At 45.7% G+C, this 17980-nt stretch overlaps 1 protein-coding gene across 1 annotated transcript in view; it reads left to right on the plus strand.

The window, feature by feature from the left end:
- The first annotated feature begins 36 nt into the window (after positions 1-36).
- ZNF496 (zinc finger protein 496) overlaps positions 37-17980 on the plus strand; it is a 35107-nt gene continuing 17163 nt past the window's right edge. Inside the window, exons 1-4 of the mRNA XM_049648355.1 lie at positions 37-255; positions 607-1033; positions 1308-1491; positions 5249-5325. Coding sequence (XP_049504312.1) covers positions 644-1033; positions 1308-1491; positions 5249-5325 — 651 coding nt within the window. The 5' untranslated portion in view covers positions 37-255; positions 607-643. The remainder of the gene's footprint in view (positions 256-606; positions 1034-1307; positions 1492-5248; positions 5326-17980) is intronic.

Raw genomic sequence — 17980 nt, forward strand, 5'->3', positions numbered from 1 at the left:
TCTGCTGGGTGTAATTCTTGCTCTGTGTGAGTCCAGCAGATCCAGCACCGATGGCTGGCCCTGGGCACCAGCATGGCTGATTTCTGGTCCTGGATCCTCTTTGAAGGCTCCTCCCAGGCACCCCAGGCATGTCTGTTTGTGTCTTTCCAGCTCTTTTTGTAAAGGTCTCAAGGGCAAGAACAGGGACTTTGGCTGCGAAGCCTCAAGATAGCGGCCTATTCACTTGTCCTGTCCAGGAGGACCTGGCCACGGAAGGTACCACAGAGTCTCATTTCAATCTCTGCCCTGCATGTGGCCCTGTCGGGCTCCCTGGATGCCTGAAATGCCCGTGACGTGTTGATATGCTAGTGCTTCTCTCCCAGATCCTCCGCCTCATTTGGCTGCCCCGTTAGGGAAATCCTGTCATGATGCTGTTGTGTTGGGGGGGGGGGGGTCTTCCCTATCTCCCCTTGTGCAAGGGCCAGCCACAGTGACCCTTGTCCCATGTCCGAGGACTTGTCCCATGGGCTGGTCTCTGCGGGTTTTGTCACTTTCCCCATCACTGCCCCCAAAAAACTGCCACAGGAGACCAGAACATTAAAGCCAGTGATTTCTGTTTGGAAATAGGGTCGTCCTCTGCTGCTGACCCCCATCAAATCCCATCATGCCCACAGCCCTGTGCCCCCGAGTCTTGGCTCCGAAAGAAAGCGAGGAGCCCAGGAAAATGAGGAGCCCACCAGGAGAGAACCCTAGCCCCCAGAGCGAGCTTCCCAGCCCCGAGTCCTCCCGCCGCCTCTTCCGCCGTTTTCGCTACCAGGAGGCGGCGGGCCCCCGGGAGGCCCTGCGCCGCCTCTGGGACCTGTGCCAGGGCTGGCTGAGGCCCGACAGACACACCAAGGAACAGATCCTGGAGCGACTGGTGCTGGAGCAGTTCCTGGCCATCTTGCCCCGTGAGATCCAGGGCTGGGTGCGGGCCCAGGAGCCCGAGAGTGGTGATCAGGCTGTGGCGGCCGTGGAGGCGCTGGAGCGGGAGCCTGGGCGGCCCTGGCAGTGGGTGAGCAGGGGAACACAGCGGGGCTGGGCAGCACTGGTGGGGAGGGTGCCTCGTGGCCCCTGGCTGCGGAGAAGTTCTGTGTAGAGCCCCACGCTTCAGCAAGGCTCATACTGGAGTTTGGTTTCCCAAGAAAGCAGATTCCATTCCTTGAAGGTCCTGCTTTGGGGCATGGTTCTGTCCTATGCGGGGCCCTGGCGGAGCCTATGGCGGTCACTGTGCAGATGGTCAGCAGGACCTCTCCACCTCGCCCTGAGCACCCTCTCTGGGATTGCAGCTCAAGCACTGTGAAGACCCCGTGGTGATTGATGATGGTGAAGGCCCTCCAGACCGAGAGCCGGAGCGGCTGCCGGCAGAAGCCCAGAGCGACCTTGCAAAGAGCCAGGACAGCCAGCCCACGGCCGTAGCACAGGGCCCTGGGCTCCCAAGCAGAACCCCGGGCCAGCCCGGTGGGGATCCAGGTACTCAGTGGGCTTACCCCTCCCTGTGCCTCTGGCTCTGGGCTTGGGTTTTTCTTGCTCATCCCCTGAAGAGCCGTGAACTGTTTCCATGGTCTGGGTCCTTCTATAGAGCAATTCAGTCAGGATCTCCTGAGGATGTGTGCCCCCTTCACTGTGGTAAATCCACACAGAGTGACCAGGGCTGTGGGTGGGTGTCTGAGGCCGCACCATCTCCTCTTCTTGAGGGTGCATCTCCAGGCTCGGTCGGTTTGGGGAGACGCCTGTGTGGGTGGCTGAGCACAGCCACATCTTGTGTTTCCGAACCTCCTTCCCCAGCGAAGAAATAGCTGCTCTCCAGATTTGTTAGGAAGCTGCAAGGAAATCTACAAGTGCTTCAGAGGGAACAGGGTGGGTTTTTCAGGCCTGAATGTCGCCTGGACCTATTTGGCTATCTGTACAAAGAGTGCCAGTGGTGGCTTGAGAGGGGTGGCTTTGACTCCTCTAGCTATGACCAAGAGCACTCTCCAAGTCCTGGTTTCCTGGCCCACCCTTTGGGGATAATCATCATCCATATGGGTCTTTTGAGAATTAAAGGACTTTACCCACAGAATGCTGAGAGGGGAGACCCTGAGCCCCTCTTGACTTTTGGTCACGGTAACCACCATGGGAAGTTGTGGTTGAGAGGAGTGACCCCTGTGGGGTGCAGGTTGGTGTGGGCAGACTCCCCACGTTGTACTGTAGTTACACATGCCATAGGAAGCCGGGAGTGCACTCCTGTGACTCACAGAAGTGATCCTTTATAAGCTTTTCAGTAAAAAAAAAAAAAAAAAAATATTGTTTCTTTTTGGGTGGAATTAATCTGACTTTAGTACAGATGTCCAGGCACGCTGGCCTTGTGTTAGTTTGCTAGGGATTGCTTGGCAAAGCATTGTACTGGGCAGGCCCAACAATGCAGGTTTACATCCTCAGAGTTCTGCGGGATAGATGTTCTAAACCAAGGTGCAGGCAGGCTCGCTTTCCCGTGAGGCTCCTTCCTTGGCTTGTTGATCACCGTGGTCTCCCTGCATCTCCCCACAGTTGTCCTAATCTCTATTTATAAGGACACGAGTCGTTGGAGCAGGGCCCACCCTTGTGACCTCACGTTAACTCATTACCTCTTGAGAGACCTCTCTAAATGCAGTCATATTCTGAGGTACTAGGGTTGGGACACAACTCAGCCCAGAACTCATTCTCCCAGATAAACCTTGTGTGTGCACACAGCCTGGGTCGTGCCCTGGGAGGGTCTTCAGGAGGGCGGATAGGAGATCCAGGCACTGCACCAGCCCAGGCAGGTGAGCCGGGTGCTGCAAGGGGCTTTGGGTCAGATAGGTCAGCTCCAGTATTTCCCCGGGCAACAGTAAATGGATAGAGTAGGCATGATGCGAGTTAGTTATCAGGAAGACCTTAAAATTCATCATTGACTTGTGGGGATGAGCCTCCAGTAGCAGCTATATAGTTCCTATGTTTTTTTTTTTTTTTTTTCTAAGTTTATTTATTTATTTAGAGAGTGAGAATGGGATAGCATGAGCAGGGGAGGGGCAGAGAGAGGGTGAGAGAGAGAATGCCAGATAGCCTCAGCACAGTTAGCACGGAGCTTCACTCAGAGCTTAAACTCCCAACCGTGAGCTCATGACCTGAGCAGAAATCCAGAGTTTGACACTTGACCACCTGAGCCACCCAGGCACCCCAGTGTAGTTGCTAATCTTGAAGGTCTTCCTCAAAAGCTAGATTTTGTTTGGAGACAGCTCTGCAGAGGGATGTGCATAGTGTCCCTGCACTCATTTCTTCTGGGGACATGTAAGGCAGGGCTGTAGTCCCTCCCTCAGAAGGCAGCAGGTAAGAGAGCATATTAAATCACCCCCTACTCGAATCCTGAGCTTCCACAGCTGGGGCAGCCAGACGTCACCACAGGCTAAACTGGCTCTCCTCCCGGTGTCTCGCCTGTGCCATGACGAAAGCTTCGTGTCCCAGGTCCGAAAGGTGAGGGACACTGGCTTCCAGTGTTAGCTTTGGCAGTGATTTAACACATGACCTAGGGTCAGCCTCTGGGATTTCCTCTCAACCAGGAGATGGTAGTACAGCTTTCCAAGTCTCACTCTGTAAAAGGAGCATATTGTTTTTTTAAAGTTTACTTATTTTTCGGAGAGAGAGAATTTCAAACAGGCTCCACACCATCAGTGTGGAGCCCGATGTGAGGCTCAAACTCATAAACTGCGAGATCATGACCCGAGCCAAAATCGAGAGTTGGAGACTTAATCGACTAAGCCACCCAGACGCCCCAAAAGGAGCGCATTCTAAAACACAGCTCGGGTTCACACAGCAACTCCCTGCCAGGTACATGGCTCCCCCCCTGCTAGCAGAAGCCTGAGGCAGGCGATGAGTCCCAGCCAGAGGAGGGACGTCATAGGAGAATACAGCAGAGGTCCCAGCAGGTCAAGTTGAGGGCAGGTGAGATGACTCTAATCACACACTCTGCACTTTCATGTGACAGTAGCTCTTCCAAGAGTACCTCACAGCTGCTTCCTCATGCAGCTTTGCAATTTATGAACTTAAAAATCTATAGATGATAGCGGAGTCTACAATCATGTTCATTACTAGCAGCTCTTACTGGCACCACAGCCCCGTAGAGCTTTAACCTTTATTTTCCCCCATATCGCGGTTGAAGCTGAGATCCCTGCACCCGTGGAAAGTTGCAGAGCTACCCGATGGCAGCATACAGTTATCTTGATGAGCTGAGTAAATACACAGATTTGCTAAACTACTGTATTGTCCACCTGAAACTAATATAACACTGTATGTGTACTATACTGGAATTAAAATTTAAAAAAATAAAATAATAGTGGCACCTGGGTAGCTCAGTCAGCTGAGCATCTGACTCTTGATTTCAGTTCAGGTCATGATCGCAGGGTCATGGGTTTGAGCCCCATGTTGGACTCTACACTGAGCGTGGAGCCTCCTTGGGATTTTCTCTGTCTCCTCTGCCCCTCCCTGTTCATACTCTTTCTCTTAAAAAAAAATTAAAAAACGGGCACCTGGGTGGCTCAGTCAGTTAGGCGTCTGACTCCGACTCAGGTCATGATCTCATGGTTTGTGACTTCAAGCCCTGCATTGGGCTCTGTGCTGACTGCTCAGAACCTGGATCCTGGTTTGGATTTTGTGTCTCCCCCTCTCTCTGCCCCTCCCCCGCTCATTCTCTCTCTCTCTCTCTCTCTCTCTCTTTCTCTCTCTCTCTCTTTCTCTCCCTCTCTCTCCCTCTCTCTCCCTCTCCCTCTCCCTCTCCCTCTCCCTCTCTCTGCCAAAAACAAACATTAAAAAATTGTTTAAAAATTGGGGGCACTTGGGTGGCTCAGTTGGTCAGGCGTCCAACTTTGGCTCAGGTCATGATCTCATGGTTTGTGGGTTTGAGCCCCGCATTGGGCTCTGTGCTGACAGCTCAGAGCCCAGAGCCTGCTTCAGATTCTATATCTCCCTCTCTCTCTGTCCCTCTCCTGCTGACACTGTGCAACTCTCAAAAATAAATAAGCATTAAAAAAATTTTATTAAAAAACATCACATATACACAAAAAAGCTCCCTAGTGACCTAGCGCACATGACCCAGGCATTCCCCGCTGAAGCCTTCTCATTGGTGACATAAATTCTTGTGGTTCACAAGTGCTTTACCCCTTTGACGTCTTGCAGCCCTCCTCTTGCAGATGAGAAGAGACCTGAGATTTATGAATCCACGTTTCTTCTCTTTCAGTTCTGCAAGAGTCTGCCCTTCTTCAGGAGGCAAGTCTGAGGGACACACAGCAGGTAACCGCCCTGCAGCTGCCCCCGGTGAGTGATGTGTGGACAGCCCTTGAAGAACCCCATCTCTGTCTGCCAGCTGTGATGGTGGGAGACAGATGTCCTCCCCCTGTGTGTTAGGGTTTCCCCCTTGTGAAAAAAGGGAGACCTCTCTTTTCATACTTCACAGGGTACTGTCTTACGCAGTGATAACCACAGTGATTGTATTTAGGAAATGGAGGAAAAACAGAGATTATGTCAGTGCTGTACGCAAGCGGGCATGTTGTTGGGGAGTTTCCTGGGCATTTTTCCCTGTTGTGATTCTGCACAAGGCCGTGCAAGGCTTCCCTTGTTGGGTGTCCCTGTGGGATGGAAAGCTGGTCCGATAGGGGGTCTCACGCACTTCCTTCCAGCCTCATTGCCTCTGGCCACGGTTTCTCATCACACCCCCTTTGTTTCTCTCTAATGATGTCTGCTGGCTGGCACGCGACTTGGGTATTACAGCCTGGTCTGGTTGTACGAGAAAGTGCATGACAAGAAGGTGTGGACCTTGTCTGGTTATTGTTCCTTACAGATGGAGGGCCATCTGAAGGCTGGTAGACACACAGTAATCACGTCCCAAGGTTGCTCTCAGCAATCCTAAGCACAATGCATCCCGCATAACCTGAAGCCTGGGTACGTGGTACCGGGCACATGGGGTGGGGCACCTCCTTTCCCCAAGAGCTGCGTTCGTGGGCTCTGTTCACATGTGTCAGCATCTCCCATGTAGTGTGGTGGCTGCTGAGCACAAGTGTGAGCCCAAGGAGGGAAAACTCAGGTTTCTTATTAAAGATTGAGACTTTTGGCCAGTATGACACACAGAGATGCTGTGATCTTAGTATCTAATGAGCCTTGGTATTCGTCTTTGAATTTCTCTGCGTTCCTGTACCCCAACCAAGGTATTCGTCTTTGAATTTCTCTGCGTTCCTGTAAAGGCCCCAGTAAACAGGAGACAGATTTTGGTAAGTCAGTGCTGTTTCATCACTCTGCTGAAGATCGTTTCTGCTCAGTGCAGTGAAAGTCTTCATCACGAAGGTTTTTGTTTCTCAGTCTTTCTAACATTTTTTTTAAGTTTATTTATTTTGAGAGAGAGAGAGTGCAGGAGGGAGTGGCAGAGTGAGAGAAAGAGAATCCCAAGCAGGCTCTGTGCTGTCAGCACAGAGCCCAACATGTGGCTTGAACTCACAATCTGAGATCGTGACCTGAGTGGAAATTAAGAATCAGACACTTAACCGACTGAGCCCCCCCAGGTGCCCCTTAGTTTCAATTGTAGTAAAATACATGTTACATAAAATTTACCATCTTAACTATTTTTATGTACTGTAGTGTTTTTAAGTGTTTAGTAATACACATATTCACACTGTCATGCAGCCCATCTCCAGAACTTTCTCATCTTTCCAAACTGAAACTCCTCACTGGTTCCAGGAATAGCTCGCCGTGTCCCCAGAGAGATGACCGTTCTATTTTATGAACTCAGCTACCCTAACTAGCTTGCATAAGAATTACACCTTTGTGACTGGCTTGTTTCACGTAGTATAGGGACTTCAGGGTCCGTCCATACCGTATCCTGTGACAGGACTTCCTTTCTGAGGCTGGATAATATCCCATAGTGTGTGTATAATGCATGTTGTTTATTCATTTTTGGTAGACCCTTGGTTTGTGTCCAGCTGTCGTGAATAATGCTGCTGTGAACGTGGGTACATGTAATGTTTATCTTTTTTCTTTGAGTAACTACCTTCGCATGCAGTTGTGAGAAATATCAGAGATCCCTTGTACTCTTTACACTAAATGGTAACGTCTTGTGAAAACACAGCCCGAGGCTACAGCCAGCGCACTGGTGTTGATACACACACGATACAGAACATTTGTGTCACCACGACCATCCCTCCTGTTGCTTTTTATAGTGAAATCCATGGCTCCTTCACGCCGTCCTCTCGTTGGCCACACTAACCACAGATGTTGTCAACTTCACGGACATTGTATAGACAGACCCCTGCCTTTGGGGGTTGACTGTTCAGTCGGCACGGTCTGAGGAGCTGTTTATTTCTGAGTGGAATTCCATGGTCCAGATACACCACATTTTTTTGCCCATGCACCTGTTGAACAACCTCTGGGTTGTTTTCTAGTTTGGGCCATTCTGCCTAATGCTGTTGTAAATATTTATAAGGTTTTTATGTGAGCGTCACTTTGTGTCTCTGGGGTAAATGCCCAGGTATATAGTCCCTGGGTTGTGTGCTAAGTGCAAATTTAGTTTTGTCTTCTGGAGGGACTCTACGCCATCCCATTCCCATGAGCAGTGTGTGAGTAATCTACATTCTCACTGCCACCATTTACTGTTTGCACTGGTTTTTTTTGTTTTTTTTTTTTAAGCTGTTCTGATGGGTGTGCTGTGATGTCTCATTATGGTTTACATTTTCATTCCATGAGGGCTAATAATGTCGGGCATCTTTTCCTGTGCGGATCTGACCTGTGAATATCCTGTCATCTTCTATGGAATATTTCATCACGACTTTTGTTCATGTTCTAGTGGGACCATTTGCATTTTTCTCTTACTTTGAGAGTTCCTTATATGTCCCAGATATTTGACCTTCGTTGGATATGTGTTTTGTAAATGTTTCCTCTCATTCTGGAGCTTGACTTTCCTTCCCTTTGACAGGGTCTTCCCACCCCCTCCCCCCTGCCCCCAACCAAGGTTTCATCCATTTTCTTTTACTGTATTTAATTTTTATTTATTTTTTTTTATTAAAGTATAGTTGAAGCACAAAAGTTTTTAATGTTCGTTTACTCCAAATTGTGAGTTTTTCCTTTTAAGGATCGTGCTTTTGGTGTAAAGTCTAAGAACTCTTTGCCTGGTCTTCAATCTCAAAAACTTCATCCTATATTTTTGCCTAAAAGTTATATAGTTAAACATTTTCCATTTTAAGTCTATGATTGGTTTAATCCATGATCTGTGATCCAGTTGGATTTGAGTCCATGATCTGTAGCTTATTTATTTATGTATGTATGTAAGTTTCTTTATTTTGAGAGAGAGAGAGAGAGAGAAAGCAGGGGAGGGGCAGAGAGAGAGAGAGAGGAAGAGAGAATCCCAAGCAGTTTCCACACTGTGGAGCCCAATGTGGTGCTCCATCCCACAAACCCACGAGATCATGACCTGAGCTGGACACTCAATCGCCTGAGCCATCCAGGCGCCCCCGTGATCTCTAACTTATAAATGAGGTGTGACACATTAGTTGTGGCTTATTTGTTTGTGCCAGTGGATGTCTGGTTCCAGCCCCATCTGTTGGAAAGGTTTTCGGGGCTCCTGGGTAGCTCAGTGGGTTTAGGGTCTCACTCTTGACTCTGGTTCAGGTCATGATCTCACAATTCGTGAGATCGAGCCCTCCATCAGGTCTGTGCTGTCAGCATGGAGCCTGCTTGGAATTCTGTCTCTCCCTCTCTCTCTCTGCCCTCCTCTGTGCTCTCTCAAAATAAAGAAGTAAACATTTAAAAAAAAAAAAAAAAGGAAGATTTTCTTCCCTCCATTGAATTTCTTTTGCTCCTTCGTCAAACATCACTCGAGGGGCGCCTGGGTGGCTCAGTTGGTTGAGCATCCGACTTTTGATTGTGGCTCAGGTCATGATCCCAGGGCCTGAGATCTATCCCCACATCCATGCTGGGTGTGGAGCCTGCTTAAGATTCTCTGTCTCTCTTTCCGCCCCAGCCCTTTCGTGCACACACTCACGCTTTCTCCTCTGTAAAAAAAGCAAAAACTCTGTTGAGCATATTTCTATAGGTCTGTTCCTGGGTTCTTTACTCTGTTTCATCGACCTAGGTCTGTCTCTACTAATACTGCACAGCTTTGATTACTGCGGCTATTTTCTAAGTCTTGGAAGTGGCGGCCTTGATTCCTCCCATTGTATTGTTTTCAGAAATTACTTCAGCTGTTTTAGTCCCTTTGCCTTTCTTTGTAAATTTTAGAATAATCTTGTTCATGTCTACAAAGAGTCTTACAGAGATTTTGATAGGAATTTTGTTTAGCCTGTATATCCGTTTGGGGAGCATTGACATTTTCACCCATCTGAGTCATTCTGTCTGTGAATGTGGGATGCCTCTCCATTTACTTATTTCTTTCTCTCTTTTTTTTTTAAGATTTTTTTATTTTTATTTTTTTTGAGTAATCTCTGTAGCCAGTGTGGGACTAGAACTCACGACCTCGAGATCAAGAGGTGCACACTTCCCCAACTGAGCCAGTGGGCACCCCTCCATTTACTTACTTCTTCTTTGATTTCTTTCATTAGCACTGTGTACTCCTTAGCTTGTAAGTAGCTGTACACGTTTTGTTAAATTCATACCTAAGTACTTCATTTTTTGAGCAATTATAAATGATACTATTTTTTTTTTTTTTTAATTTTGATTTCTAGTATAAGACATGCAGTGGAAGGGAGCCTGGGTGGCTCAGACAGTTAAGTGTCTTGATTTTGGGTCAGGTCATGATCACAGGGTAATGAGTTCAAGCCCTGTATCAGGCTCGGCACTGACATTGTGGAGCCTGCTTGGGATTCTCTCTCCCTCTCTCTGCCACTCTCCCCTGCTCATGCGCACAGGCTTTCTCTGTCCCAAAATAAATAAATAAACTTAACAACAACAACAAAAAGAAACGCAGTTGGTTTTTTTGTATGTTGATTTTGTATTCTGTGACCTTGCTGGATTGACACATTGTTTAAGGAGGGATTTTTGTTGGTTTGTTTTTAAATAGAGTCCTCTAGATTTTCTATGTAAACCATCATGCTATCTGCAAATAAAAACTGTTTTATTTCTTTCCAATTATATGCCTTTATATCCTTTTCTTGCTTCATTCAGCTGGTGAGGACTCTTATCATGTTGTTGAAAAGCACTGATGAGAGCAGATGTCCTTGTTCCCAATCTTAGAGAGAAAGCATTCAGTCTTTCACCATTTGGTATGTTAGCTGTAGGATTTTTGTAAATTCTCTTTATCCACTTGAGAAACCTCCTCAATTCCTGTTTCTCTGGAGTTTTTATCATGGGTGGTTATTGAATTTTGTCCAATGTTACGTGTTTTTGTTTCCATTGATCGTATGAATTTTCTTGCGACTCTTAATATTGTGGGTTATGTTTATCGATTTTTGAATATTGAACCGGCCTTGCCTCCCTGGAATAAACGTCTTCTTGCCATGGAATAAACGCCTTCTTCTGTTGATATATTACTGGATTTTATTTGCACTTACAGTTGAACATTGAACACATGAATTTGAACTGTTTGTCCACTTATACAAAGATTTCCTTTTGACAAATGCAGTACTTTAATGTATTTTCCTTGCGATTTTCTTAATAATGATCTCTTTTGTCACTTTATTGTAAGAATGCAGTGTATAATACATATAACATACAAAATATGGGTTAACTGTTTATATCATCAGTAAGTTTTCCTTATGGTAAAGAGCAGGTGATTAGTAAAGTTTTGGGGAAGTCAAAAGGTATACATGGATTTTCTGTTGTAGTGGGGGAGGGTCGGTGCCCCTAATCCCTGACTTGTTCAAGGGTCACCTGCATTTTAAGAATTTCTGTACCTATACTCATGGGTGAGTATGGTGAATCAGAAAGTGTCCCCTTTTATTTTCTAAAAGAGATTGTTTAGAATTGGTTTTATTTATTTGGTTGTTATTTTTTAAATGTTATTTTAGAGAGAGAGAAAGAGAGTGCACATGAGGTGGTGAGGGACAGAGAGAGAGAATCCCAATCTGGGGGTCCATGCTCAGTGCAGAGCCCGACCTGGTGCTCAATCTCACGACCCTGGGGTTGTGACCTGACCTGAAAACCAAGAGCCAGAAACTCAACCCTGGGCCACCCAGGCACCCCTAGACTTGGTTTTGATTCTTCAACATTTGGTAGAATACGATAGTGGAACCATATGAATGGGAGATTTTGTCGGGGTGGGGGGGAAGTGGTATTTTAATTATAGAGCCAACTTCCTTAATGGTTACAGAGCTGTTCATGTGATCTGATAGTGGTTGAGTTTTGGTAGTACGCGCTTCTCAAGCAGTTGGCTCATTTCATTGAAATTGTCAAATGTATTGCATGTAGACTTTCTTGTGGTGTTCCTTTATCGTTTTGGTATGGGCATGGTCTGTGATATTCCGGTTTCATTTCTGATACTGGAAATTTGTGTTTTCTCTCTCTCTCTCTTTTTTTTTTCTGTTTAAGTCTTGTTAGAGGTTTTCACTTTCACTGACCTTTTCAAAGAACTAGTTCATTGTTTCATTGGTTTTTCTTTGTTATTTTCCTGTTTTCAGTTTCGTTGATTTCTGCTCTCATCTTGACTCTTTTCTTCTTCCTACATGCTTTGGGTTTATTTTACTGTTTGCCTTCTAGGTTCCTGAGGTGGGAGCTTCAATTATTGATTTGAGACTTTCCCTCAAATGTAAGCATTTTTTTAAAATTTACATCCAAGTTAGCATACAGTGCAATAATGATTTCAGGAGTCAAATCCAATGATTCATCCCCTGTGTATAACACCCAGTGCTCATCCCAGCAAGTGTCTTCCTTAATGCCCCTTGCCCATTTAGCCCATCTCCCCTCCCACAACCCCTCCAGTAACCCTGTTTGTTCTCCATATTTAAGAGTCTCTTATGTTGTGTCCCCCTCCCTGTTTTTATATTATTTTTGCTTCCCTTCCCTTATGTTCATCTGTTTTGTATCTTAAAGTCCTCATATGAGTGAAGTCATATGATATTTGTCTTTCTCTGACTAATTCCACTTAGCATAATACCCTCTAGTTCCATCCATGTAGTTGCAAATGCCAAGATTTCATTCTTTTTAATTGCCAAGTAATACTCCATTGTGTGTGTGTGTGCATGTGTGTATACATACCATGTCTTCTTTATCCATTCATCCATCAATGGACATTTGGGCTCTTTCCATGCTTTGCCTTTGTTAATAAATGTAAGCATTTTTTAATATAAGCATTTTAGTGCTGTAGATATCCCTCTGAGAACCACTTTGGCCGTATCCTACAAGTTACAGTATGATGTGGTTTTACCTTCATTTATTTCAGTGTATTTTTTAATTTCTCTTGAGCCTTCTTTGACCCAAGGATTATTTTAAAATGTGGTATTTCATTTCCAAAGGCTTGAAGGTTTTCCCTTTATTTTCTTTTATAGATTTCTGGTTTGGTTCCATTATGATCCAAGAATATACTCTGTATTTCTTTCAAATTTGTTGGGAGTTTCTCCTCTCCCTCCAGGATTTTGATGACCCAGTGTATGGTCTGTCTTGGTATAGTCCTGTGCACACGTAAAAACAGGATATATATTCTGCTGGTGTTGGGTGAAGTGTTTTATAGAAGTTGATCAGAACCTCTTGTTTGGTGGTGCTATCAAGTTACTTCTTATTTTCTGTCAGTTGAGAGCAGGATATGGAAGTCAATAGTAATTGATTTGTCTGTTTTCCTTTGAGTTCTGTCAGTTTTTGCCTTGTATATTTTTCAGCTTTGTTGTTTGGTACATACACATTTAGGATTGCTATGCCTTCACGGACTACCCTTTTATTATATAACATCTCTAGTAATTTTCTTTGCTGTATCTCATTTGGTATTAATATACCTACTCTTGTTCCTTTTGATTAATGGTTGTGTAATGTATACTTTCCATCTTTTTACTTCCAACCTGACAAATCATCGTGTTTGAGGTGAGTTTCTTTTAGATAGCATATAGTTAGGGGCACCTGGGTGGCTCAGTCGGTTAAGCGTCTGACTCTCGGTTTCAGCTCATGGTCACGATAGCATGGTTCGTGAGACTGAGCCCCACGTGGGACTCTGCGCTCACCTGAGAGCCTGCTTTGGGTCTTCTGTCTCCCCCTTTCTGGGCCTCTCCCACTTGTGCGCTCGCTCTCTCTCTCTCTCTCTCTCCCCCTCAAAAATAAATAAACATAAAAAAATTTAGATAGCCTATATTTGGGTCAGGTTTTTTGTTTTTTATTAATTTTAAATATATATTTTAAATTTTTTTTAAAGTTACTTTATTATTTATTTGGGGAGATAAAGCACTGGTGGGGGAGGGGCAGAGTGGGAAGGAGAGAGCGAATCCCAAGCAGGCTCCATGCTGTCAGCACAGAGCCCAACTCAGGGCTCCATCTCACAAATCATGACCTGAGCCAATACCAAGAGTTAGACGCTTAACGTTTAACTGAGTGAGCCACCCAGGTGCCCCAGATCAGGTTTTTTAATCCCCTCTGCCAATCACTGTGTTTTAAGTGATGAATTTAGGGGCACCTGACTGGCTCAGTTGGTAGAGCATCAGTTCTTGATCTCAGGGTCTTGAGTTCAAACCCCATGTGTGGTATAGAGTTTACTTTAAAAAAAAAAAAAAAAGGTCTTATTTAGACCATTTATATTTTTTAATTTTTTTTTTTTAATTTACATCCAAATTAGCATATGGTGCAACAATGATTTCAGGAGTAGATTCCTTAATGCCCCTTACCCATTTAGCCCATCCCCCCTCCCCCAACCCCTCCAGTAACCCTCTATTTGTTCTCCATATTTATGAGTCTCTTATGGTTTGTCCCCCTCCCTGTTTTTATATTATTTTTGCTTCCCTTCCTTTATGTTCATCTGTTTTGTCTCTTAAAGTCCTCATATGAGTGAAGTCATATGATATTTGTCTTTCTCTGACTAATTTCACTTAGCATAATGCTCTCCAGTTCCATCCACATAGTTACAAATGACAAGATTTCATTCTTTTTGATTGCCGAGTAATACTCCATTGTGTGTGTGTGTGTGTGTGTGTGTGTGTGTGTGTGTGTGTGTGTATCTTTATCATCTTCTTTATCCATTCATCCATCGATGGACATTTGGGCTCTTTCCATACTTTGGTTATTGTTGATAGTGCTGCTATAAACATGGGGGTGTACATGTCCCTTAGAAACAACACACCTGTATCCCGTGGATAAATGCCTAGTAGTGCAATTGCTGGGTCGTAGGGTAGTTCTATTTTTATTTTTGGGGGGGAACCTCTATACTGTTTTCCAGAGTGGCTGCACCAGTTTGCATTCCCATAGACCATTTATATTTTAATGTAATTATTGACATGCCTTTTTTCCCATTTGTTCTGTTTTTCGTTTCTCTTTTTTTTTTTTTTCTTGCCTTGCTCTGGGTTACCTGAACATTCTGTAGCTTTCCATCTTGACTTACCTAGTGTGTTGTCAAGTATATGTCTTTATATTGTTAAAATATTCAGTGACACTTGTTACAGATGATAAGGCAGACTTTATTCAGGACCACATAGGGAACATGGCAGGAATCGTGCAGTGGAGGAGAGAGCTGGGGCTCACCTCCAAATACAGCAATGTAAGTGGGAGTTTACGGCCGGGGAGCATGGGGTAGGGAGGTCTGTGGATAGAACATTACTAGGAGGAAACATCAGGGATAAGATGGGGTTCCAGCTAAACTGACCTAACAGGATTCTCACCAAAGGCAGGCCACAGAGATCAGACTTCACCTAGGGATGATGGACAATAAGGACCCTAATCAGGTATCAAGGGTTGGGGTTCTGGTTAAACTGACTTATCAGCGTTCTTACTAAACATGTGTTTTGTTTTATATTCTACAATTTTAAAAAGCTTTTAAAGGAGTTTTTATTTTTTTTAATATGTATTTATTTTGAGAGAGAGAGCATGCGTGTGCGTGAGCTCAGGAGGGACAGAGAGGGAGGGAGACAGAGACTCCCAAGCAGGATCCATGCCACCAGTGCAGAGCCCAACATGGGGCTCAAACCCACAAACCATGACCTGCGCTGAAATTGAAGAGTCAGACACTCAACCGACTGAACCACCCAGGTGTCCAAAAATGTGTGTTTTATAAGGAGGTGCCTTATAGGAGGGCCACAGATGGCCCCAGGAGAAGATTCGGGAGCCTGACTAAAGTTTGGTCAATCAAAGAATCTGTCATGCAGCTTTTTTAGTGATTGCTGTGGGTATTAAATTATGTATGTATGTATGTATCTATCTATCTATCTATATATATATATGTATATATCTGTGTGCATATAGATGTATACAGATGTATATGTATTGATTTTATTGATTCAAACCAGAAATCAATATATCCATATCCAGATATACCTCTATATTATACATATAGATATATAGAGAGATATTTATCTTATCACAGCCCTTAACATCCCTTCATCCCCCCCCCCCCTTTTGTATTAAAAGTGATTAGGGGTTGCCTGGGTGGCTCAGTTGATTGGGTGTCTTGAGTCTTGATTTTGGCTCAGGTCATGATCTCAGAGTCATGGGGTTGAGTCCCATGTCTGGCTCTGTGCTGAGTGAGCATAGAGCCTGCTTGAGATTCTCCCCCATTTGTGCTCTCTCTCCAAAATAAAAAAATAAAGTTTCTTTAAAAGGTGATTTAACTAGTTCCTGTAGATACTTTTTTTTTTTTTTTTTTTTGTGGACAGAAAGAGAAAGAGTGTGCACACGAGCAGGGGAGGAGCAGAGAGAGAGACACACACACAGAATCTGAAGCAGCTTCCAGGCTCTGAGCTATCACTATAGAGCCTGACGTGGGGCTCGAACTCATGAACCGTAAGATCATGACCTGAACCAAAGTCAGGTGCTCAACCGACTGAGCCCCCAAGTGCGCCTCCCAAGATACATTTAGAACTACATCAGACTGTCAGTTATTGAGAAAACTTAAATGGAGAAGGAAAGCCTAGTGCATCTCCTATTTTTGCTTACCATTTTCTTCCTTTTGGTTCCTTCTCTGGCTTCCTTTCCACTTAGATAATTTCCTTCAGCCTTTCCTACAGGGCGAGTCTGCTGGTCAAGATGGACTTGGTTGTGATCCATCTGAGAATGCCTGGATCCCTCCATTCCTGCAGGTGTTTTCTCCCGACATGGGCCCCACACTGCCCCGATTCCTGTCAGTACTTGAAGCATATGGCCCCCCTCTGCCTGCCCTCCGTGGTTTCTCATCAGAGACGGGGATTTTCTTCCCTCATGTGGGGAAGCTGTCATTTTCCTCTAGCCACTTTTCAGATTCTGTTTTTGGAAGTTTAATTAGGATGTGTTTTGGTGTGGATTTCCTTGGATTACCTGTTTGGGGTTGGCTCTGCTTCCTGAATGAGCTGGTCTAACGTCTTTTTCCAGAGAAGGGAATTATTGAGGCCTGGTTTCTTGGAGGCGTTTTTCGGCCCTACGCTGTGTGCCCATCTGGGACATGTTCTTGCAGTCCCACAGGCACCGGAGACTATTAGAGCATCTCTGCCACAGTTGGCTTTTCCTGTCTTCACAGGTTGACAGACTGTCCTGTGCCCTTCATTCTGCTGTTGAGCTCATCCCTGAGCTCTCAGGTTCTCGGTTCTTGTATTTCCATTTACTTGCTCTTTATATCTTCCGTTTTCACTCACTTTGAGATCGTTCTGGTTCTTGGTGTTGCCAGTGATTTTCTTGCTTTCTTTCTTCCTTTCTTTCTTCTTTTCTTTCTTTTTTAATGTTTATTTAGTTTTGAGACTGAGAGAGAGAGAGAGAGCGAGCGAGCACGGGGACGGGGGAAGGGGCAGAGAGAGAGAGAGGCAGACACAGAATCCGCAGCAGGCTCCAGGCTCTGAGCTGTCAGCTCAGAGCCCGACGTGGGACTCGAACTCAGGAGCCTTGAGATCATGACCTGAGCTAAAGTCAGATGCTTAACCAACTGAGCCACCCAGGTGCCCTTGACTTTCTATGTTACGTTATGACACTCTGGGTCCCCTTGAAACCTGTTCAGGTGGGTTTTCACTCTGACCCCTGCTTAAGCAGAAGACCCCTCAGGGTGGGCTGTCCTGTCCTGTTCCTGCCAGGGAGGGAAGGAGTCCAGCCCCCTCCTCAGTCTCCATGGGCACCAGGGAGGGGGGCTCCTGACTGGGGCAGAGCTCCAACTGACCATGTGGTCTCCCTAGATGACCACAGGTGTGGGGGCGGGCGGGGAGGGGTGAACTGTTCCAGCCAGCAGGACAGGAGCCCTGGCTTCTGCTCAGCCCTCTCGGAGGCCACTACACCCAGCAGTGGGGTGTCAGGATGCCTGGCATCAGCCTCATGAGGGTGTTTGTTCTCTGCCACAGGAGCAGGCTGGGGGCTGTGGTGTTTTCTGCGGTGCTGGGTAGAGGAGAACAGTGATGCCGGCTGGCTCAGCTGCTCCTTTCCTGGTCTTGTGGCTGAGACCACAAGCTTTGTTCGGGTTTGTTTTTCTCTGCACCTGGGGTGGGGAGAGGGGGGGTGTCTCTGGCTTGCCAGCTTCTCTGCGTTCACTTCAAGTTGGGATGCATGAGACATAAAGAATGAGAGAGCTCGTCACCTTGAGATTCCTCAGGGTCCACGCCAGCCTTCTTCCTCTCCCCATTCAGACTCCCATGTGTGTTTTATGCATCAGGGGGCTGGGATTTTAGCTATTCTTAGAGGCAGGAATCAGGGAAAAGTAGCTCTGTTTTTAAATTGACATATTTATGTACTCCATCCACTCTCCTTATAAAAATTGGCAGGACTGGACATCTAAGTGGGTCAGTTGGTTAAACGTCCCTCGCAATTTTGGCTCAGGTCATGACCTCATAGTTCATGGGTTCAAGCCCCACATTATACTCCGTGTTGACAGTGCACAGCCCACTTGAGTTTTTCTCTCCCCTTCCAAAAATAAACACTA

Source organism: Panthera uncia (genome assembly GCF_023721935.1).
Source record: "Panthera uncia isolate 11264 chromosome A1 unlocalized genomic scaffold, Puncia_PCG_1.0 HiC_scaffold_17, whole genome shotgun sequence".
Classification (NCBI taxonomy): Eukaryota; Metazoa; Chordata; class Mammalia; order Carnivora; family Felidae; genus Panthera; species Panthera uncia.